Genomic DNA, 23965 nt, shown 5'->3' on the forward strand with positions numbered 1-23965 from the left:
GCAAGTCAGATAAGCTAGGCTACGACAACTTATATTTCCGATAACTGCTTCATTTTGAGTGAACACGAGGTGAAGTGTTACTACTATAGTTATTAATATACATAATAATCTTTCATATTTTTTTGACCTTATAATAGTTGGGAAATGTATATTGTTTAAGTTTTTTTTAAGTACTTTTGGCTTTTTCTTTCCAAAGATAATTTAATTGATTGAAATCATATATGAATCTACTGTTTCTTGAAAATTATCAATAATTTATGGTTATGTAAATTTGGTGAGGTGAGTAGTGGAGGTGAGAGGGGGGGGGGCGTGGAGGGAGCCGGGTATATATAGGGCGCGAGGCACCAGAGAGCCACACATGCCTGCTAAACATGGCGCCCGTCAGTTCTTCATCCCTGCGGATTCTGCTCCCAGTTATCCTGCTTCTTTTACAAGGTGAGTTGGACCGCTGCGGCCCCTTGTGTGTGCGTAGGTATACGTTGTAAACGATGTCTGTGATTAATGGTTTATGTTTGGAGCAAGCTTGGCACAGTGTCATATGGTATCCTTTTCTTTGTCGTCTATCCTGACGCTCCCATGTTGGACGTGGACCCTCCATCAATTACTGGGAAAGTTATAGGCCCACGCGTGTGGCCTACAAACTCGAGCAGACAGAAAGATATTAATTTCCATTATCATAGATATATATAAATAAATAATAGTGTACCCTGCAGATGATACTACGCATAATATGAAGCGTCACTCATAAATTAACGTTTTCCTTCTTTCAGGAGTTGTGACTAACGGAAGGGAGATTGAGAAGGAGAACGGGAGTGCGCCTGGTTGGGCTTCCAGTCACGGACCATCAAGACCACACCACCCGGGTAACTCTTCAGACCCACACCATGGGAACGCCCCTAGTTGGGCTTCCAGTCACGGACCATCAAGACCACACCACCCGGGTAACTCTTCAGACCCACACCATGGGAACGCCCCTAGTTGGGCTTCCAGTCACGGACCATCAAGACCACACCACCCGGGTAACTCTTCAGACCCACACCATGGGAACGCTCCAAGTTGGGCTTCCAGTCACGGACCATCAAGACCACACCACCCGGGTAACTCTTCAGACCCACACCATGGGAACGCTCCTAGTTGGGCTTCCAGTCACGGACCATCAAGACCACACCATCCAGGTAATTCTTCAGACCCACACCATGGAAACGCGCCTAGTTGGGCTTCCAGTGACAGACCATCAAGACCACACCACCCGGGCAATTCTTCAGACACACGCCATGGGAACGCTCCAAGTTTGGCTTCCAGTCACGGACCATCAAGACCACACCACCCGGGTAGTTTTTCAGACCCACACCAGGGAAGGCGTGGAAACGCGCCTAATTGGGCTTCCAATTATTACATCATCAAGATCACAAACCTCTGACGATTCTTCAGACCAACACCCGGGAATTCGTGGGAATGCAACTGTTTGGGCTTCCAGTAGCAGACCATCAAGAACACTAAAATCAGACCATTCGGACCAATCGAATTCGTTCGTTTTCAAAATTTCAAAGTTGATTGACAAAATTTCTACATTTACCAAGACACTAATAGAACACGTAAGTTTTAGAATGATGCTCATTCTAAAACTAAGGAAGAAAAGTGTTCTGCAGTATCTAAATAACCCATCACAATTATGTATGAAGTATAGCTTGTAATATTAAATGCAATTAAATTTTTGCCATTGATAATAACTTTTGTATAAAATTTGTGTGGATCCCATCCCATGTTGGAGTTGGAAAGTACGACTTTGTAGATCGACTGGCCAATGGGGCTTGCAGGAAAGAGAAAACAGATTATGATTGGACTATATAATGTAATTATTAAAATCATGCAAATTAAAGAAATTACTTCAGATTTAAATGAACTAAGAAATGCCCAAAGACCTGAACGCTGCAGTATTAATAACTATGACAACTTTTGTAATAGGTATTTGTATGGTCAGCACAGTAATCAGACCAGACACTTTGATGTAGTCACTGAGCGAGTTCGCCTTGGCTATAGGCACAGTCTGGCAGGTTAGTGAGAATGAACCACTACCAGAAAATTAACCTTTAAGGCATTCACTTGAACATTATATTATTGAATGTGAAACAGTAAGAGATTTTTTAGACCTTGCCTATTGTACCACCAACTGTGTAACTATTTCATTAAATCGTTGTCTACTGGACAATCCTCTACACTGGATGACTTTTTGCGTTCTAGTTGGGGGCAAAGTTATGGTTTTGCTACCTGGTGTTCTCTGTGTGGGGCGGGGCCGGTGCTTGTCACCCTGAGGGACTCCTGGGACTCTCCAATCATCTGCCTGACTGTGCGTTTATTTGCCATATGGCATATTAGTTTCTAGTGATTGGCGTCACTCGTTTCCCGTTTTGGCTTGGTGTTTCACCTTTCCTGGCTTCGTGATTCACCCTTAACGGGTCCGCCGGGGCGCATCAGATCCCGCCATCGTCGTCTTCCCGAAATCAACAACAACAACAACTTCCATCAGCCCTCGCCAGCGTCACGCGGGAAATTTTATTTCTTTAGTTTAATCACTGATTATTCACCAATATCTTTGTTGGTTTTAATAAATTCCGTAGCATTAACTAAGGCAATTTTGGTAAATTATAACTAATTTTATGAGAAATGAGTCACAACGTTAATACATTGGAAGCTGGAACTCGTCAGGGAGACGTCCATGAGACGCCCATAAAATGCAGTCCACTCTGGGAAACTTTAGTAATATATTTATTTAGATGAGGCTGTGGATTATTTTCCACAGTAAACTTACCCATGACGAAGTGTTTCTTGAAGTTATTTAGTGCTTTGACTTGGAAAAAGGAGCTATTTAGCTAACAAGTTTTCCTTTAAATTGGACAGGTAGCCAAGGGGGATGAGCCCCGTGGGGACCCGGGGCCCCAGCCTCAGGCCGCCAACATGGCCGTCCTCAGCTGGAACGATGAATTATCTGAGGTTGCTCAGGTGAGTGGTGCTGTGTTCTCCTTCACCGCGATCACGGCGGCTTAGTCTGCATTTAGTACAAATTATGAGCTCTGAGGCGCAACGAGTACCTAAACTATTTAGTGAATAATATGTAATGGGTACAGATCCCGCAAGTGAACACGCATATAAGAGCGTAACGAAGCCTGATGATCACTCACACAAACTATTTCCGTGACTGACAAGAATGATATGTTAATACGACAGGTTCTTGACGTTGGGAGGACGGGCTGAGTGGAGGCGAGATTCACATATAATGCAAGAAGACTCATGGTAACAGGTAGTCAGGTAGTCAGTGAACGTATTGAAACAGCGTAATATTTTACCATAGAGTTTTAGACAGCAAAATAGAAACAAACTATTGTGTTCCCTCACTAATCAGTGCATTGAATGATAAATGGTTGATTAAAAGGTCTACAATTTTTATAATCAGATTGACCATACATTTCAAGTATACTCTCCGTCACTCATCTTCCTCTCTATCATTCAAGTATCATACACACCCGTCACTAACAAAGGTAGTGAGAATCTTGCTCTACTTAAAGCTGGCAAACTTTAAACAATTGCTTCCTCTATAAAAACCTAAGATCTCACGAGCACTGTGAGCCGTCTACACTGACGGCTCAGTCGAGTCGTAGACAGGACGCACTACAGCGTCTGTAGCTGACGAGTGTATGGGGAGTTGTGGGTAACCCCCACATACACAAACACACACTGCTGAAGGTAGCCCATACACACTAGTATAGGTAACCCATATACACTCCAATGATTTTCCCTTTGAAGTGTTGCTTGGCTTGCTTTCACGTGTTGTGTTGCTTGGCTGAAATAGTCTATACATAGCACTACTCGAGCTTCAACATTGTAAGGTCGCGCCTTATAACACAACTGAACACGCGTAGCGCAGTCCACTCGCAACTGAACAGATCCAAGTTTCTATTAATCGCACAAGAAGAGACGTTTGGGCAACATTTCCTTACACCTGGTGCTTCTGTTTACTAAGCAATAAATACGGAGGTAGGTAACTGATGTGGGTTGCAACTTGGAGAAGGTCAGACGTTGGTCTAGTGGGGGGGGGGGGATCTCGATAAGCCTAGCAGGCTTTCTGTTCCTGAAAATGGGACCCCATATATCACCTTCCACCACCTAATTTTACCTATTAGGTTCTAGTATCAAGTAACATCAATCTAAGAGATAGCTGGAAATAGTTTGGTGTTAGGCTTAAGGCCTATCTACTACGAGAGGGTTATTAAGGCCACAACAAAAACTTTCTGGCCAACTAGCAGATATGCTTTATTACTTTAGTCCTGAAATTGTCTTGGACTAAACTAAATTCTCAGTGTACATAAACCGACAAGCAGGGTATTCCTTTTGGCATATTCGTGTGTGTGCGTGCGTGCGTGCGTTTAGAACGTACACTCACATTACTGTGAGGTCAAGGATTACGACCATGGACGATCAGAATGTTACCTGCAGATTCGTGACGGAAAATCAGAAAAATATTTAACTGTACTTATTCAAATGTCTGTGTTTAATTAACCTTCTATTTTATTAAAAGGTTAGAAGAGAGTTCGTCAGGAAATGGTATTTGATAGCATTAAAAAGTGTAATTAAAGTGTTGGTGAGAATTGTATATATCAATTTGTATAAAATGGGATGTCTGTCTGTTTATTTTTTTTTATCTTTATTTAAAAAAATACAATATAAGTTACATATACATAAGTGTTACAAGGCAATTATACATTACAATTCTTAGTGAACAAGTGTTTCAGTAGTACAGAACTGTCTGTTTATGGCTAGATGCCAAAGGCTAGGCTGGGGATATTGACCATACAAGCGAAGTTACTTCGATACTCATCAACCGATCTCACATACACGCCTACAGTTGGAAGGAGGTTTACACTGTACACATCCACTGGCCAACACTGTACACATCCACTGGGCTACAGTGTACATAATGGAAGTTGACATAAGGCATAAGAGTGTTGATCTTGTGTGAACATGTTGGCGGTTTCTCATCACTGACGCAGCACACCCTTCGTGTGACCTCACCACATCTGTGTTGTAACAACAGTGATTGCTTCCTCCCTTCTTGGAATTGTCTCATACTTGGTTGAAAGAGAATTTACGTTATTATTCAAATGAAAATGTTGTATTTAAGTAAATAAAAAATCAAAACCTATAAAAGGTAATGTATAGGTCTGTCCAAGGTTAGAGGCCAGAGGCTTCTAGCTAACCTAAGTTAACTTTGCAGGGTGACTGGTGAGGGAGGAGGCAGGTGGTCACCAACACTGGTGGTTGGGGTTGGCCCCATTACTCTCATTAAAAGGTGGTCGGCTTCCATGGCGACACCCATGAAATCAGTGGATAAAAATAAGGTGGTTAATCGAGTTCATAGAATTTCATAATTTCAAATCACCTTGGAATATATTTTATACATATACTACGGGGACGGTTACCCGGCGTTGCCAGACTGTCTGTCTTCCCTTTCTCTGCGGGCTGTGCAGTTGCGGTCTGAGGTTAAAGGCTCAGATGGTCCAAAGCGAATGTCTTAGGCATTAAGTAATTTTTTCTTCAGAAGTTGCATTTGCTTCTCCATGTTTCTCTTCGTGTCAATCCATACTTCTACATATTTGTAGGCAAGTTCTAGATTTATCACTGAGAACACTGACAGCTGTTTAAGCTTCCCTTCTGCCAACCAAGTGACTTTGTAATCTAAAAGTTAATGAGTCGAAAGTTGTTGCTGCTGGAGTGGATTGTTGATTTACAGATCAATCGGGGTAGTAACCGCTGATGAGGTGTGTGTGTTGTGGGTCACTGAGACCGGACCTTAAGCTTTAAAGGGCTGTAGGAGATACACTAATTACTTCCATGGTGTTGGTGGGTTGAGTCGCAGCTAAGCGGTCGGGGTCGTCCACGGTGGTGACGGCCTGTAGCCTGATGAGCAAAAATCACATCCCTTCTCTAGGATATTGCACTCCCTCATAGTTTTAGTTTTCATGATAAAGAGCGGTGATCCTCGTTTTATATTCTCATAGGTTTACGTCTACTGACTCTTGCGAGACACTTCAGAACAGCTGCAAGCAGTATCGGTTTTGAAGAACTTGACTGATAGCAATGCTATTATTCGTTGAATCGTGGTTTCAAGTGGTTCAATATTTCTTCTGAGGCATAGATTTTCGTCCATTTTGATGATTCTGTGATACTCCTCGTGGCTTTATTTTCTACACACAGAAATCACAATAACGTGATGCATCAAATGATGTGGATTTGTTTATTTTCTAGTTTCAAATGTTTTGATTCTACATTTTGAGTGTGTGATGAGGGCATGGCCGCGTAGCCTAGCACGGAGCTGACTTTATTGTCTTAAAACTTGTTCTATGGGTGTCCTGTTAGTCCATACTTCTGAATAGTTGTGGGTCAATATCTATTCTTCTTTATTTATTACCGAGATGCGGGACAGAAGACAAGCGCTCTGCGTGATTGTTTACAGTGGCCAGGTAAACAATGTCAGTGTGCGTGGATCAGAGAGCAAACACTGCTCCCTCGCCCAGTTACTGTGATGAGTGGCGGCTTGTTCCCGGGAGCATGTGGTTTTGTTGTTATGGTTCTTGTGGTGTTGTTTATGGTGGGGGTGGAGGGAGCCGGGTATATATAGGGCGCGAGGCACCAGAGAGCCACACATGCCCGCTAAACATGGCGCCCGTCAGTTCTTCATCCCTGCGGATTCTGCTCCCAGTTATCCTGCTTCTTTTACAAGGTGAGTTGGACCGCTGTGGCCCCTTGTGTGTGTGCGTAGGTATACGTATACGTTGTAAACGATGTCTGTGATTAATGGTTTATGTTTGGAGCAAGCTTGGCACAGTGTCATATGGTATCCTTTTCTTTGTCGTCTATCCCGACACTCCCATGTTGGACGTGGACCCTCCAGCAATTACTAGGAAATTTTTGTCAAATTATAGGCCCACGCGTGTGGCCTATAAACTCAGACAGACAGAAAGATATTTATTTCCATTATCATAGATATATATAAATAAATAATAATGTGCCTCGCAGATGATGCTACGTATAATATGATGCATCACTCATAAAATAACAATTTCTTTGTTTCCAGGAGTTGTGACTGACGGAAGGGAGATTGAGAAGGAGAACGGGAGTGCGCCTGGTTGGGCTTCCAGTAACGGACCATCAAGACCACACCACCCGGGTAGTTCTTCAGACCCACACCATGGGAACGCGCCTGGTTGGGCTTCCAATAACGAACCATCAAGACCACACCACCCGGGTAATTCTTCAGACCCACACCATGGGAACGAGCCTGGTTGGGCTTCCAGTAACGGACCATCAAGGCCACACCACCCGGGTTATTCTTCAGACCCACACCAGGGAAGTCGTGAGAATGCGCCCGGTTCGTCGTCCAATACCAGACGACTAAGATCACTAACATATGAGATTTTCTCAGACCCATACCCGGAAAGCCCTGAGGAAGCACCTTTTTGGGCTTCCAGTAGTGGACCATCAACATCACATCACCGTAACAGTTCTTCAGCCGCACACACTGGAAGTCAGGGGTTTTTAAAGCAATTGACCCTGAACTATGAGACCAGATCGTTGAAGTCAGACCATTGGGACCAATCGGAGCCGTTGGTCTTCAAAATTTCACACAGATTGATACACAGACTGAGTGCCATTACAGACACACTAATCTGCCACATATTACACGGGATGCATGATAGTCATTCCAAAACTAAGGAACACAGCCGGTCGACGCAAAGAGGAGCAGGAGCACATCACGAGTCTCGAGAACATACCAGTCATTCACATACTCTCTCCTGCTACCCGGCAAAGTACAGCATATTGCGCCTCCCGGCAACTGATTCACATCATGAAAGAGGTCAACACCACTCAGGAAAACATGACCATGCTCACTCAAGAAATGCTTCTTCACATGCAAAGAATGCCTCATTCCATGCAGAAAATCCCAGTCACCCCCGAGAATATCAAAGCACACTCCGCCCAGTAAATGTTCCACTCCAACCAGAAAATAAAATTTCCCATCAATCAAATGTTACTAACCACCAAGCAAATTCCACCATTCGCCATCCAGTAAAGGCCCTTGTTCACACAAAAGAGGTCACTTTACACCGATCAAATGCCACTATCCGCCTCCAGAAAGCCTCTCATAGTCGAGAAAACGATACTAATCCCCACCCAGTAAAGCATATAAATGTCCACCCCGAAAATGCCACTTACCCCGCAGCAAACAACACCACCCCCCACCCAGCAAGTCCCCACCGGGAAAATACAACCACCCATCGTAAAAACTTGATTTTACCAGTAAGAAATGCAACTTTCCACGGACAGAATTTCACTTTTCCCCAGTCAAAAGTCAGCAACAAGCGGGGCAACGACACCTTCCTGGTGAGAGGACCACCTTCTGGCGATGGAGGAGATGCACCGCTCTGTGACTATTCCAAGTTCCACTCCTCTCACAGCATGGTACTCGAACCCAACCCCGAGTGTGAGCCCAGCAGGGCGTATATTTCTGAAAAGGAGAAGAATTGGATCCTATCGCTCCACAACACCCTCAGGGCCAAGGTTAGTTCTTTATTAATAAAGTATTTACAAATATCAGCAGTCTAGAGTGCTTCTCCAAGAACACTTTCACTGAATAAATACTAAATATAAATGGAAGTTTCTTAACTCATAATTTCGATACTGAAGTAGAATTTAGAGCCTTGCGGTACTGTCGTCTGGCAGTGTGTTGGATTATATGTGTGCTACAGATCGTGCGTTCTTAATTAATGATTAATATATTAATCATGTCTAGTACAACTTTTCCTTTACATGGGACAGGTAGCCAAGGGGGATGAGCCCCGTGGGGACCCGGGGCCCCAGCCTCAGGCCGCCAACATGGCCGTCCTCAGCTGGAACGATGAATTATCTGAGGTTGCTCAGGTGAGTGGTGCTGTGTTCTCCTTCACCGCGATCACGGCGGCTTAGTCTGCATTTAGTACAGTTTATGAGCGCTACGAGTTAATAATAATAATAATAATAATAATAATAATAATAATAATAATAATAATAATAATAATAATAATAATAATAATAATAATAATAATTGATTCAGGAAAAGTACATACATAGATGCAGAGTTACAAACATACTGTTGGATTTATAGATAGAGCTAGTACATACAATACCTAAAGCCACTTATACGCATGGCGTTTCGAGCAATGTTCGGGCATTGTTCCTAAACTATTTAGTAAATATATGTAATGGGTACAGATCCCGCAAGTGAACACGCATATCAGAGCGTAACGAAGCCTGATGATCACTCACACAAACTATTTCCGTGACTGACAAGAATGATATGTGTATGTACGTCGATTGTAATGTTTATAGCTGGTCAGAAGTGTCGTTTATAAACCCATACACTTCTCAGTGTGATAATCTTCGCCATCATTGTCTCGTCAGAAACACTTTACACAATATCTTACATAACTAGTCATGATAACATTCCAAACGAGGAACTCCTGACACATCCCCACACACTGTTCCACATCACACTCGACACGAAGCACACCTGACACATCCTCACACACTGTTCCACATCACACTCGACACGAAGCACACCTGACACATCCTCACACACTGTTCCACATCACACTCGACACGAAGCACACCTGACACATCCTCACACACTGTCCACATCACACTCGACACGAAGCACACTTGACACATCCTCACACACTGTTCCACATCACAACATGGGTTCTTTTAAAATAGATCTTGCCTTACAAACCTTCTCACAGTTTTTGAAGCGGTAACCAGCTATTCAGACAATGGACTTCCGGATGTGTTGTTTACATGGACTTTACTAAAGCTTTCGACAAGGTACCACGTGAAAGACTTACAAGAAAATTACAGGCACATGAAATCAATTGTAAAATACTAGAATGGATAAATAAATGGTTAAAACAGAAAACAAAGGGCAGTGCTAAATGGGAAGGAATCTGACTGAAGAAATGTTATGAGGGGTACAGCAAGAGTCCATTTTGGGGTCGACCGACTATTTTTGTTATATACGTCAATGACATAGATGAGAATATTGCAAACCACGGAATGTGTGCGGGTTAGATAATTATCACCAGAAAGCGTCAAGCCAGTACAACCATATAGCACTTTTTTAATGGATATGAGGACAGGGATCTGCAGTTATTATGACGGATAAAGGGGCCGGTGCCCAAGCACTTGAACCGTCAGGGCTGAGTGCTTGGGCACCGGTCCCTTTATAGATAGACCAGAATTGATGGACCAGCCCAGGTGTTATACGAGAATTGTTCTTGCTCGATACCAACAAATCGGTAAAAAAAAAAAATATTTTTTATAATTATAACCACTATTTGTTTTTTATGTGTCCAAATGCACTAGTATAGTTTTAAACAATTAATTACTTCATCAAATGGAAGGAACCATTTGATGAAGTAATCTCTCTCTCCATTTATATTTGTACCTTGCTACAGGCGTGGGCCAACCAGTGCACTCTCCGTTACGACGGGTTCAACAAGCGAAAGATCTGCTCCCGAAATTATGCCGTTGGTCAGAATGTGTACTACCACACAGGTCACGACCACCCCCTGGTAAGTGTCGTCATGGACCAGAATGTGTACTACCACACAGGCCACGACCACCCCCTGGTAAGTGTCGTCGTGGACCAGAATGTGTACTACCACACAGGTCACGACCACCCCCTGGTAAGTGTCGTCGTGGACCAGAATGTGTACTACCACACAGGTCACGACCACCCCCTGGTAAGTGTCGTCATGGACCAGAATGTGTACTACCACACAGGTCACGACCACCCCCTGGTAAGTGTCGTCGTGGACCAGAATGTGTACTACCACACAGGTCACGACCACCCCCTGGTAAGTGTCGTCATGGACCAGAATGTGTACTACCACACAGGTCACGACCACCCCCTGGTAAGTGTCGTCGTGGACCAGAATGTGTACTACCACACAGGTCACGACCACCCCCTGGTAAGTGTCGTCATGGACCAGAATGTGTACTACCACACAGGTCACGACCACCCCCTGGTAAGTGTCGTCATGGACCAGAATGTGTACTACCACACAGGTCACGACCACCCCCTGGTAAGTGTCGTCGTGGACCAGAATGTGTACTACCACACAGGTCACGACCACCCCCTGGTAAGTGTCGTCATGGACCAGAATGTGTACTACCACACAGGTCACGACCACCCCCTGGTAAGTGTCGTCGTGGACCAGAATGTGTACTACCACACAGGTCACGACCACCCCCTGGTAAGTGTCGTCGTGGACCAGAATGTGTACTACCACACAGGCCACGACCACCCCCTGGTAAGTGTCGTCATGGACCAGAATGTGTACTACCACACAGGTCACGACCACCCCCTGGTAAGTGTCGTCATGGACCAGAATGTGTACTACCACACAGGTCACGACCACCCCCTGGTAAGTGTCGTCATGGACCAGAATGTGTACTACCACACAGGTCACGACCACCCCCTGGTAAGTGTCGTCGTGGACCAGAATGTGTACTACCACACAGGTCACGACCACCCCCTGGTAAGTGTCGTCATGGACCAGAATGTGTACTACCACACAGGTCACGACCACCCCCTGGTAAGTGTCGTCGTGGACCAGAATGTGTACTACCACACAGGTCACGACCACCCCCTGGTAAGTGTCGTCGTGGACCAGAATGTGTACTACCACACAGGTCACGACCACCCCCTGGTAAGTGTCGTCATGGACCAGAATGTGTACTACCACACAGCTGGCGATTAATTATGTCCAGGAGTTCTGTGTGGCTCTGTCCACGAGTTCTGTGTGGCTCTGTCCACGAGTTCTGTGTGGCTCTGTCCACGAGTTCTGTGTGGCTCTGTCCACGAGTTCTGTGTGGCTCTGTCCACGAGTTCTGTGTGGCTCTGTCCACGAGTTCTGTGTGGCTCTGTCCACGAGTTCTGTGTGGCTCTGTCCACGAGTTCTGTGTGGCTCTGTCCACGAGTTCTGTGTGGCTCTGTCCACGAGTTCTGTATGGCTCTGTCCACGGGTTCTGTGTGACTCTGTCCACGAGTTCTGTGTGGCTCTGTCCACGAGTTCTGTATGGCTCTGTCCACGAGTTCTGTATGGCTCTGTCCACGAGTTCTGTATGGCTCTGTCCACGGGTTCTGTGTGACTCTGTCCACGAGTTCTGTGTGGCTCTGTCCACGGGTTTATATGATTCAATTTAGCAGTGTTGTGGTCGATTCAATATGGCGCCAACGATCATCAACTGTCTTTAGGATGTCATAGGGTTTTGGAGGTCGACACAGACGACAAAAGTACAACTAATAGGCATCTACAACAGAGCACTTAACACCCGTATACCTGTAACTTACCTCTCCTCCGCCGCCGTCAGGACTGGGCGGAGGCCGTCAACGGATGGTACGAGGAGGTGGTGCACCTGTCCCGAACTCACGTCCACGTCTTCCGACCGAACACCTTCAGAAACACTCACAGATACTCCCAGGTGAGTCTTGGACTCCGGCAGAAGTTCTGCTTTCCCAGTTACGCTGTACTAGTCCTGCTATGTTAGTTCTGCTGTACTGCTTCCGCTGACTAGTTCCATTGTATTAGTTCCACAGTGCTGCCCTCTTTACTCGCCTGTGATGCAAGCATGCTGCCTTTATTCCCCCATGTCACTGTATCGTTAGCCACCTCCGGTAATGTTCCGTGTTCCTGCTACTGTCCGTGTTCCTGCTACTGTCCGTGTTCCTGCTACTGTCCGTGTTCCTGCTACTGTCCGTGTTCCTGCTACTGCCCGTGTTCCTGCTACTGCCCGTGTTCCTGCTACTGCCCGTGTTCTCATGTTCCAGAGATAAGCATGTAGTTGTCCAGAGAATTAGTCACAGGGACGTGGCTGAAGTAAAATTAAAAAGACGACCGTTCTGTCCCTTATGTGACGACGTTTCGGCCCGTCCTAGAACCTTAATAAGTCGTGCCATGACTTGCATCGCGACTTACTAAGAGTCAAGGACTAACAGTTTTGATTTTATTATTAAGAAGCTTAACTATATGCAGAGCAGTGTGGCGATCAGTGTGGCAGTGTGGATAAATTACCCAATCACACATGAGGGATCACAAAGTATGGATCAAGAGCTGGCTATACGTTATCCCCCATCTCACCCAATGGCATCAGAACACGTGACCGACTCATCTTCACTTTCATTTCAAATGTGTTGGTTGTGTTCTCCAGTCCCTCAGCTGACTCGTGCGGCTCTTCCCCTACAGTTGGTGTGGGCCAAGACCCGGGAGGTGGGCTGCGGGAGCGCGACCTTCCGCGACAAGAATAGTATTGTCAGATTCATATACGTTTGCAACTACGGACCCGCGGGTAACATCTTCGGGGACCCCGTGTACCTTGAAGGCCCCCCGGCCTCGGACTGCCGCCTCGGGGCGCCCTCACACGACTACCCCGCCCTCTGTCAGCGGGACGACAGCGAGAAGAGGAAGACTCCTTCAAGTTAAACCCAAATGTATAAACACCTGTTACTGTGTTGTTTGTTCTGCTTCAGTTATAACCCTAAACAAGTGTGAACAAAATGTATGAACAATAATGTTGGGTTATATGCTAATAAGGGAATAAAGATGATGTATACTCGGTGTATAACTGTATCCCCATGAAAACTTATAAAGCAGTGCTCTCTGCAGTCCGATCACAGGCAAAAGGTCCCGGGTTCCATTCTCCCAACAGGAACAAGACGTTTGGGTTACGTTTCCTTTCACCTGATGTCTTTGTTTACCTAGCAGTAACAAGGGACCCGGGAGTTTCGAAACTGTTGTGGGTTGCAATTGGGGAAAATCAGTTGTTGGCCTCGGGTGACCTCGATAAGCTGTCCTGTTCCAAACAATGACAAACAGGAAGCCATCTTCATTTTAACAGATATTTGGTCTTAAATATACTTATAAATAATTATGTATAGCAGGCTAGTAAGAGGGATCTTGTGCGGACCCGCTTAGGTTGGAAATTGGACATAATTTGAAAATGAAAAAAAATGAATATAAATTTTGGATTTTTTTTTCAACACCAGTAAGTTAAGGGTCCTCTGATAGGTTAGGTGGGCAGGAAATTCTCATAAAGTTTCAAAACGGTATGAAAAACGTTAATGGAAAGTTTCCTTTTTTAAGCTTGCCGAGTAAGCTGGACGACTCAAACAGAAAACGGAACAGTACGTCACTTTTGTGAGTCGATTTCATTTCAAATTACGTCCAAATTTGGCCATAGCGCGCATACGGGCGGAAAGTGACGTTATTTTTAAGAGGACGGGTTGGCTTCGCCAGCGCTTTGACCTGCCGGCCGGAAAGGCTTGCCCGGGCGACAATCCTTAACTGTTCACCCGGCAGAGAATAGGTTGTTTGACCTGTTTGGCGGGTCGTATTCCGGTGAAAAAATTAGGATTAAGGACTTGCCCAAAATGCTATGCATGCTATAGTGTCTTTACAAGAATTTAAGAACTCTTTATATATAAATAAACAAAAAATAAAAAAAATCCGCTGACGAATCTTCTTGTGTGCGATGAGACTTAATTGTATCTGGCATAATTTAAATATTAACTTAAATAATTCGTTTGTTACACAATATTATGAAATTCAGATTTATAAATTACTTTAGAAAGGCCTATAATGCATATAAATATTAATTTACACACTCTTGGCGCTATACGCTAGGAATTTCAATATGGCGTTCAAATAATTTTAGACAGAGGGTCTCTGGGTCGGTTGGTCGCTACGGGTCATCGACGACGACCCGGTCAGTCGTCAGGAAGCAGCGGCGGCGTGAGCATCGTCGTTCCCGTACCTACCTTGAGACTACCTTGAGGTGCTTCCGGGACTTAGTGTCCCCGCGGCCCGGTCGTCGACCAGGCCTCCTGGTTGCTGGACTGATCAACCAGGCTGTTAGACGCGGCTGCTCGCAGCCTGACGTATGAGTCACAGCCTGGTTGATCAGGTATCCTTTGGAGGTGCTTATCCAGTTCTCTCTTGAACACTGTGAGGGGTTTGCCAGTTATGCCCCTTATGTGTAGTGGAAGCGTGTTGAACAGTCTCGGGCCTCTGATGTTGATAGAGTTCTCTCTCAGAGTACCTGTTGTACCCGTGTAGGGTACCTGAGTACCAGAGTACCCGTGTAGGTAAGGCTGATCAATTATTTTTGCTATTTGAGCAGTTGGGAGGTACATACGAATATATAGTCTACCTCCACCTACAAAGCTAAATGCATTGTACATTTGTTCACTTTTATAACATTGAGTTTTTGTAATATCTCCAGGGGAATTATTTCCTTTATTTTTTTCATCCGGGTTGTGTAGTATTCAAATGTTTGTATTCCACTAATGCTAAATAATCTGTCCTCTCTCGGATATTTTAGAAGGTTTTGAGGATTATGATTTGCCAACACTATATGGGTAGGATATTATGTAGAATACACTTCCCCATAGTGTTAAACCACCCCGTCGTGAGGCTAAGCTCGTTAACGCGGCGGTCGATCCCCGCCTCCACCTCCCGAGATGCATTTATTATCGACTTAAATGTACTGTGTATTAAAAATAGTTTTTATCGAGTATAAATTAATTCTATATTCTATAATTAATTAGGCGTATAGTAGGTTCGGTATTTAGGTTCTGTTGGCAATTATTTGCACTTGAAGTATGTGGAGTGTGAAGCATTTACAGTTGCCTGTCCTCAGGCCAGGCTCGCCTACGCGGCAGCCCAACCCAAAGCCGCGTTCGTCAATTTTATGGCTGGGTATTCAGAATTATTCTCGCGTATAAGGTAATATTATTTCATCAAGTTAATAGTTTAAAAACTAAGTTTAGTGACAAGCGACAGGCCAATGTACTGCAATAGATGAACAACTTCCCAACGGGAAGAAGCAGGGACACCTCTAGGAACTGAATTTACCTGAGGGCCACTAACACTAGTGGCCTCCATGAGGACAGTAAGCCAGCGGCTTGTCATAGGTCCCCTCCATTTGCCCTGATCTTTTCCAGCTGTATTTTAAAACCCAACAGGGTTTTGGCTTTTACGGCTTCGGCGGGTAGACGGTTCCACGGGTTTACAACCCTATGGGTGAAAAAGCATCTCCTGTTTCCTGTCCAACATTCTGGCTTGTTAAGTTTGAACCCGTTGCTCCTTGTTCGTGTAACATCTGACCTTTTGAAGACATTGTTCTGATCGACATCCTCCAAATTTAGTATTTTAAAGGTTTCTATGAAGTCCCCCCTGTCATGCCTGGTATGTGGTGGTGTTAGCCCTGTGGCCCTCAACAGTTCCTGATACAACAGATGACTAATCTCTGGTATGATTTTTGTCGTAAGACATAGCTCCATAGCTTTGGTAAGACATGGCTTCAGAGCAGCTATGTCTTCCTGAAGATGAGGTCTCCATGCCTAGATGCAATAATTCACGTGGGGGCGCATCAGAAACTTATATAATTAAAGGTCTACTTTCTTTTCCTTGAAGATAAAGGTACGCATGATTATTCCCAGGGTTTGGTTTGCCTTTTTACTGCCGCTCCTACTTGTTGTACAATTATCAGTGATTGGTGGATTTTGACTTCAAGATTATGTTGATTTGGTAGTTGAGTTAGGCATTGTTATGCCTCACGTGATGGATTCTGACTCCAAGGTCCCTTTCTTCATCTATTTGTTGACAGGTAGTGCTGACAATTTGGTAGTTGTGACGTGGATTGTTATGCCCCACATGCAAGGACTTGGATTTATCGACATTTAATAGTCATCTGACCATTTGTGGATTTCATGTAGATCTCTTTGTAAGGTTTCAACATGGCTTTCACTTCCCACTTTACCATAGATCTTAGTGTCGTCTGCGAATTTGATGTGGTTTGTAATATTCTCATTTATGTATATAACAAAAAGGGTTGGCCCCAAAATGGACCCTTTGGCACCCCACTTAGCACACTGGTGGGGGGGTTGGAAGAGATATTTGCTTGTTAGGCTTGCTATTACACAACTGGTGGGGTTCCAGTTACACAACTGGTCGGGCTTTGGTTACACAACTGGTCGGGCTTTGGTTACACAACTGGTCGGTTACACAACTACACAACTTAGGTAGGGCAAAGGAGATTTTTGTTTGGTCCAGCTTGGAATGGAGTTTGGTTGGGCTCTGAGGCTGTTTAGCTTGGTGGGGGTTAGATGAGATGTATACATGCTAGGCTTGCGGTTACACAACTGGTCGGGGTTCGGTTACACAACTGATCAGGCTTCGGTTACACAACTGGTCAGGCTTCGGTTACACAACTGGTCGAGGTCAGGTTACACAACTGGTCAGGCTTCGGTTACACAACTGGTCGGGCTTCGGTTACACAACTGGTCGGGCTTCGGTTACACAACTGGTCGGGGTTCGGTTACACAACTGCTAGGCTTCGGTTACACAACTGGTCGGGCTCCGGTTAAATAACTGGTCGGGCTCCGGTTAAATAACTGGTCGGGCTCCGGTTAAATAACTGGTCGGGCTCCGGGGGTGTCACTTGGGCTCTGGGTTGTGCATGGTCGAGCTTCGGTTCATGCATGGTTGTGCTTTAGAAGTTGTTTGGTTCGTAAATGCTAGGCTTGCTGTTACACAACTGGTCGGGGTCAGGTTACACAACTGGTCGGGGTCAGGTTACACAACTGGTCGGGCTTCGGTTACACAACTGGTCGGGCTCCGGTTACACAACTGGTCGGGCTCCGGTTACACAACTGGTCGGGCTCCGGTTAAATAACTGGTCGGGCTCCGGGGGTGTCACTTGGGCTTCGGGTTGTGCATGGTCGGGCTTCGATTCGTGCATGGTTGTGCTTCAGATGTTGTTTGTTTTTAATTGTTTGTTTGGTTCGTTCATGCTAGGCTTGCGGTTACACAACTGATAGGGGTCTGGTTACACAACTGGTTCAGGCTCCGGTTACATAACTCCAAGGGCGTGATTTATTGGGCTTTGGGTTGTGCTTGGTCGGGCTCCAGGTCGTGCATGGTTGTGCTCCAGGTTTGCTTGCGTACTAGTGCTCCAGGTTTGCTTGCTAGGCCTGCATGGTTGGTTTCTAGGGCAAGTGGATGATTTTAGGTAGGGAAAGGAGATTTTTGTTTGGTCCAGCTTGGAATGGAGTTTGGTTGGGCTCTGGGGCTGTTCAGCTTGGTGGGGGTTAGATGAGATGCATACTTGCTAGGCTTGCGGTTACACAACTGGTCGGGGTTCGGGTACACAACTGCTAGGCTTCGGTTACACAACTGGTCGGGCTCCGGTTAAATAACTGGTCGGGCTCCGGTTAAATAACTGGTCGGGCTCCGGTAACATTACTGGTCGGGCTCCGGTTAAATAACTGGTCGGGCTCCGGTTACATAACTGGTCGGGCTCCGGGGGTGTCACTTGGGCTCTGGGTTGTGCATGGTCGGGCTTCGGTTCATGCATGGTTGTGCTTTAGAGGGTGTTTGGTTCGTAAATGCTAGGCTTGCGGTTACACAACTGGTCGGGGTCAGGTTACACAACTGGTCGGTCAGGTTACACAACTGGTCGGTCAGGTTACACAACTGGTCGGGCTCCGGTTATACAACTGGTTCGGACTCTGGTTACATAACCCTGGGAGTGATTTGTTGAGCTTTGGGTTGTGCATGGTCGGGCTCCGATTCGTGCATGGTTATGCTCCAGGTGTTGTTTGTGTACTAGTGCTCCAAGTTTGTTTGCTAGGCCTCCATGGTTGGTGTCTAGGGCAAGTGGATGGTTTTAGGTAGGGCAAAGGAGATTTTTGTTTGGTCGAGCTACAAATGGAGTTTGGTTGGGCTCTGGGGCTGTTTAGCTTGGTGGGGGGTGGATGAGATGTATATTTACTAACACAACCGGTGGGGTTTCGGTTACACAACATATATATATAATATATATACCCGTATCAGTCAGTAACAAAAAATTGGGCTACTCTTATAAGAAATTCGCTACTTTAAGGCCGTCGGGTCGCTACTTTGAGGAGTTTGAATGTGGCAACACTGTGGTGTGGCGGGGGCGGCGGCCGCTAGTTTAAAGCTGCGGCCGCCACGGGCACCCAGGGACGCCGCCACCACCACCATGAACGACAGGGACACCTTTGAAATGTTTGACTATGATAAGAGGCTGAAGAGCTTCAAGAAGTGGCCGTTTGGCAGCGATACAGGAATGAGCAAAGAAAAGGTGATGCGGAGTGTTGTGGAGTAGTTGGCTCCTGCAGGCGAGGCTGTAGCTGCTCCACCTGGCCTGGCACACATATTGCATCCCCAGCGGCTTGTCACGCTGCTGGCATGTCCCATTATGTGTTGTCTTGTGTCGAGTACGTAACATTGGGTCTTGGGTGGTGTTCTCCAGCTGGGATATGGCAGTCTTACGCGTAATGGTTCCTCTAAGCTCGTTTTCCGAATAATAATAATTCATTGTGTGACAGGCAGCCACTATACATACAGTACAAGTTGGGTTAATATCAAGGTCGTCTTTCCACGGGTAGAATTACTGACCCTGCCCAAGATGCAATCCCACAACATGCCAACTCCTGGGTACCTATTTACTGTTAGGTGAACAGGTGCATTAGGTGATTAGAAATGTGCCCACCCAGTTCTGTCTTGTTAGGGATTCGAACCTTGAATTCCCAATTATGAGTCGAAGACGAACCCAATTGTACTACTGGGACCCTCAAAACTGCAAACTTTGCTTGGACTGTTGGCTCAAATGGGTTTGATTACATTGTGCAAGGTTGGGTAAGGTTAGGATACAACGTGCCTTGAGCCACAGCCATATGGGGTTAATATGGTATGGCCCGATGCCTCTTTCTGATCCGGACTATTCACCGCTTGTCCGGATTGGGTAACATCGATAACAAGTTAACCGGCTCAGATTTCTGATCCGGCCAAATATCCACTAGTCCGGCTTCCATGGACATTTTGGCCGGATAGGGAGGTAACTTTATCCAGCCATGATTTTTGCCAGATTAGGGCATTTTCCATATTGGCAGATTCCGGATTAGCGGGTCTACAGTACAGTACTGTATATGTTTTTGTGGTGAAGAGAGTTGTGGAAGTCGGAAAAATGTTGTTATTGCTCTCATTTGTAGGTAAATTATGGTGGAGTGGCATGTGTCACAGTGGGAATGTTCAATTTGCCATTCTTTTCAATGGTCTCTGCCTGCCATGTGAATAATAAATGAACCTGATTCTTTGATAAATACAAACTAAATTGGTTATGCAATGAATGATATGGGCATTTTAAATGGCACTTAAGTTCTGTACAAGTAAAATTAGTACCCTGCATAGTAATTTGCTGTATAATTTACCATAAATTATAAGCTGTTTTGGCTTAAGTTCTGAATAATTGCTTCTTTTCCAGATGGCTGCAGCTGGATTCTACTTCACCGGCAGTAAGAAAGAACCTGACCTTGCCAAATGTTTCGTGTGTCACAAAGAGCTTGATGGCTGGGAGGAGCAGGATGATCCTTGGTATGTTAGATAAGTTATGTTGCTCTGAGCTTCATTCAGAACATATGGCACTAATATTAAATTAGTACTTCTTGAATAATAAGGTTATTGAACATCATGGTAAAATTCTTTTACCATGTCGTGGTACAGTTAACTAGAGCGCGTCTGGGAACACTCATCAAGGATCCCGTGGCTTTGTTCTTTGATATACCACATTAATGGGATTTCTGTGTAGTAATTTTATTGCTACTTAAGTATACATTGGCCTCTCCGTTTACGAATTTAATCCGTTTTAAGAGACGGTTCGTACACTGAAAATTTGAAAACCAAAATTAATTTTCCCATAAGAAATAATGTAAACTGAATCAATCCGTTTCACACACCCAAAAATATTAACTTAAAAATCCTCGAATACCGAGTCAAATTTTATGAGGAAATTGGCCTCGTATACCAAAAAATTTGTAAAGAGGGGCATTCATTAACCGAGGTTCCACTGTACTGCTTTACCTGTATTAGTGTATGTGTGTATTAACACATTCTATTCATTATCTAAGCAGTGGCCACTAGTTTAATCTTATAGCAGGATGGCCATTAATTGTATTTTATAATTTATAGTGATGCAGTATAGCAAACAGACCAAATAGAATGGTAGGTCTATATAAAGGAGGAATTTGCATGCAACAAACTTTTAAACTTATACCACCAATTATTAACTGGTGGTATTTGAATTCAAGGCTAAGAACTAAAATCTTATTCCAATATACAAACCTCCAGTTGCATTGACTGAGAATGCACAATAGATTCTTAAAGTTGTCTCTAATCTAGAAAATCTTGAGCTAGATATCTTCCTGGTTGACTTCAGTCAACCCAGTTTAAGGTGCTGAATAAAACAATAATACTAACAGGGAATCAGACTGGAAATAACCAAACGCAGGTCAGAGATTTTTAGATTTTGTCGAGTTTTTTCTTAACAGATAACTAGCCAACTGGGAGTGAAAATACATACAGTATATTTGATCTGATCTTTATGGATAATGAAGAAATTGAGGAATTGGTAATATTACCATCTTGGATAATACACTTGGATCACAAACTTATGAAGCTGAAATAAACATTAATACAGTATTCCCAAAAGAAATAATTGTAAAGTGTTACTCTCTAAATACAATTTAAATAATAAAGGCATTGACTGGAGAAAGAGTACAGTAAATGGAACTAGTAGACATCTCTTGGGAAATTAAGTACTGTACCTAAACTTCAACACGAGAAATAGTAGAACCTCGGTTCTCGTATGCCCGTTTTCATAGTTTTCGGTTCTCGTAGTAAATTTCTAAGAGAAATTAGATTCAGAAACCGTAGTGTGCCTCGGTAGTCGTAGTTTGTTTATACACGTACGGGTCCACCGTGAGCGAGGCACTTCAGTTTACCGGTGTCTCCTGCCTAGTGATGATCGTGCTTGGATTCTTTGTGAAGAATATTGCGACAATAAACATTTATTGTGGACACATTACTGACACATGTATCACAGTTCCATGGAACATTATAAATGTTCTACTGTATACATATTGTAAAGGACACAAATATGCATAATATACAATAAAAAAATAAATAAACCGCATTGGAAGTACACTGAACAATTAATTGAAAATATATTTGTGGCAACTCATGGTGCTTGAAAGGCCCAGGCGACCGTGTCTGGGAGCTTCATGCACGGACGACCAGCCCATGATGACATCACAGCGCACCTTGTCCACATCCCCACAGCCAAAGTAAGTGGAATTTGGTATTTATTTTTATATAGACATGTTCAGGGAAGGGAATTTATAATTTTACAAAGTTTTTTTTGGGAACACTTGATTTCATGCGCACAGGGGGAATTTCACAATAAACTTGGCACATCACAGTGGTTAATGGAATGTCACCCTACTACACATTGTCCAAATTGCCTTGTCCCTCTTAGTCATGCACCTGTTGAATGTCCTGATTTTCAGGACTTGTTTTGCTTCCCAACTGTCCCCTCAATAGAACCTTTGGTGAACCAGATTCTTTTGCCATCGTTATCCTTATATACTCTTGTTCTTGTATTGGCACCCTCTGATATTTAGTGCCTTTTGAATATCCAGCAACACTAATGGTGCTAGTCTCCCTGGCTTGGAGTGTTCTTTTGGTAATTACCTGCGTCCTGCACAAGGCTCTCGTCATGAACTATCATTGATTGCCTGTGCTTACACCTCTGTATTATGTGTTTATTATTTAGTTCCTTATTACAGTATACAGTAATTTGTGGCTGTTATCTTTTGTATAAAAGTACAGAGCAGTTTGTAGGTACATAAGATGTTTTCTGTTAACAGGGAAGAACACAAAAAGCATGCACCCTACTGTCGGTTCACAAAGCTTGATAAGCCAGAGAGCGAGATGTTGTTTCACGAGTTTCACGAGATGGAATCTGAACGACAAAACAACTTGGTAGTAAGTATTACTTCAAATTGTACATCTAATATATGTATGAGATGAGGATTGTGACTGTCAGTTTACATATATATGTATTCATTACTTCTGAAATACAATTATTTCACAATTACTGGTACTGACATTTTGAAATGTCTAATTATGACTAAAGTATTAATTTGATGCCTGTTATCCCTATTTACAGGCAAAGTTTGTTACAAGGAAGATAGACGAGTTCAAGAAACAAGCGGAAAAGACACGAGAAGGCTTACAAAATCTAATCTAGTTTCATTTGAACTTTACATACAGTATATATTATATTAATAAGGCATTTTAGATATTTTAACATTTACAAATTTATGAAAATTTTATAAGCTGCTAAAACCATTTATTAAATTTTGAAATAAATTTTTGTACCGAGCATCTTTTCTTTATTATTTTGACAGGTATCTCTATAATCTCTATACTATATGTAACATTATGATTATGATGCTGTAATACAGTTTATCCCATTGCCACTACCACATATTGGGCTCTAATACCTCCTTGTACTGTTCCTCTGCACCACTATCTTATACTGCTCTTTAATACGACCACCTAATGCGACACCATTTTTCTTCACCCTGTACTGCCTCCTTACCTTACCACTGCATGGTGGCCCCCTCCACCCCCCCCACTACTCCAGGGCATGCTTGGAGAATAAAAACCCCAGGCACCCACTCTAGATATACTACAGCTTGTACTGCCCCCAACACCACCACCTTGTACTAACTCCCCTCTCCCTCATCCCATTTCTTTTCATCTCTGCTTCTTACAACCACATACCACCACTACCAATGCCACCATCACCACCTACTCCTACATAACAAACACCAATACCTTGTCCTTTGGCCTTACCCACACCTATAAAAGGGAGAACAACTACTCCCAGCAAGTATCCAGCAACTGAATTTAGATTGACATGCAGGGGTAAATTTTACACTGAATCTGTC

General features: G+C 44.1%; 2 protein-coding genes across 2 annotated transcripts; both read left to right on the forward strand.

Moving 5' to 3' along the window:
* Positions 1–6500: 6500 nt before the first annotated feature.
* On the forward strand, positions 6501–13659 carry LOC123772479 (uncharacterized). Its single transcript, XM_045765681.2, has 6 exons — positions 6501–6775; positions 7130–8613; positions 8872–8973; positions 10542–10658; positions 12463–12573; positions 13335–13659. The coding sequence occupies exons 1-6, from the start codon at positions 6523–6525 to the stop codon at positions 13569–13571; spliced, it is 2304 nt and encodes a 767-aa protein (XP_045621637.2). The 5' UTR covers positions 6501–6522; the 3' UTR covers positions 13572–13659.
* Positions 13660–19063: 5404 nt separating this feature from the next.
* LOC123772476 (baculoviral IAP repeat-containing protein 5) lies at positions 19064–23394 on the forward strand. Its single transcript, XM_045765679.2, has 4 exons — positions 19064–19254; positions 20437–20546; positions 22877–22994; positions 23179–23394. The coding sequence occupies exons 1-4, from the start codon at positions 19153–19155 to the stop codon at positions 23257–23259; spliced, it is 411 nt and encodes a 136-aa protein (XP_045621635.2). The 5' UTR covers positions 19064–19152; the 3' UTR covers positions 23260–23394.
* Positions 23395–23965: the final 571 nt, after the last annotated feature.

The sequence above is a fragment of the Procambarus clarkii genome, chromosome 17 (genome assembly GCF_040958095.1).
Source record: "Procambarus clarkii isolate CNS0578487 chromosome 17, FALCON_Pclarkii_2.0, whole genome shotgun sequence".
NCBI lineage: Eukaryota > Metazoa > Arthropoda > Malacostraca > Decapoda > Cambaridae > Procambarus > Procambarus clarkii.

Coding starts and splice junctions, on each gene's coding strand:
- LOC123772476 (XM_045765679.2), top strand. CDS start 19,153: ATGAACGACAGGGACACCTTTGAAATGTTTGACTATGATAAGAGGCTG. Junction 20,547..22,876: donor GAGGAGCAGGATGATCCTTG/GTATGTTAGATA, acceptor TTCTGTTAACAG/GGAAGAACACAAAAAGCATG. Junction 22,995..23,178: donor AACGACAAAACAACTTGGTA/GTAAGTATTACT, acceptor CCCTATTTACAG/GCAAAGTTTGTTACAAGGAA.
- LOC123772479 (XM_045765681.2), top strand. CDS start 6,523: ATGTCAGTGTGCGTGGATCAGAGAGCAAACACTGCTCCCTCGCCCAGT. Junction 8,974..10,541: donor AATTATCTGAGGTTGCTCAG/GTGAGTGGTGCT, acceptor ACCTTGCTACAG/GCGTGGGCCAACCAGTGCAC. Junction 10,659..12,462: donor CAGGTCACGACCACCCCCTG/GTAAGTGTCGTC, acceptor CGCCGCCGTCAG/GACTGGGCGGAGGCCGTCAA.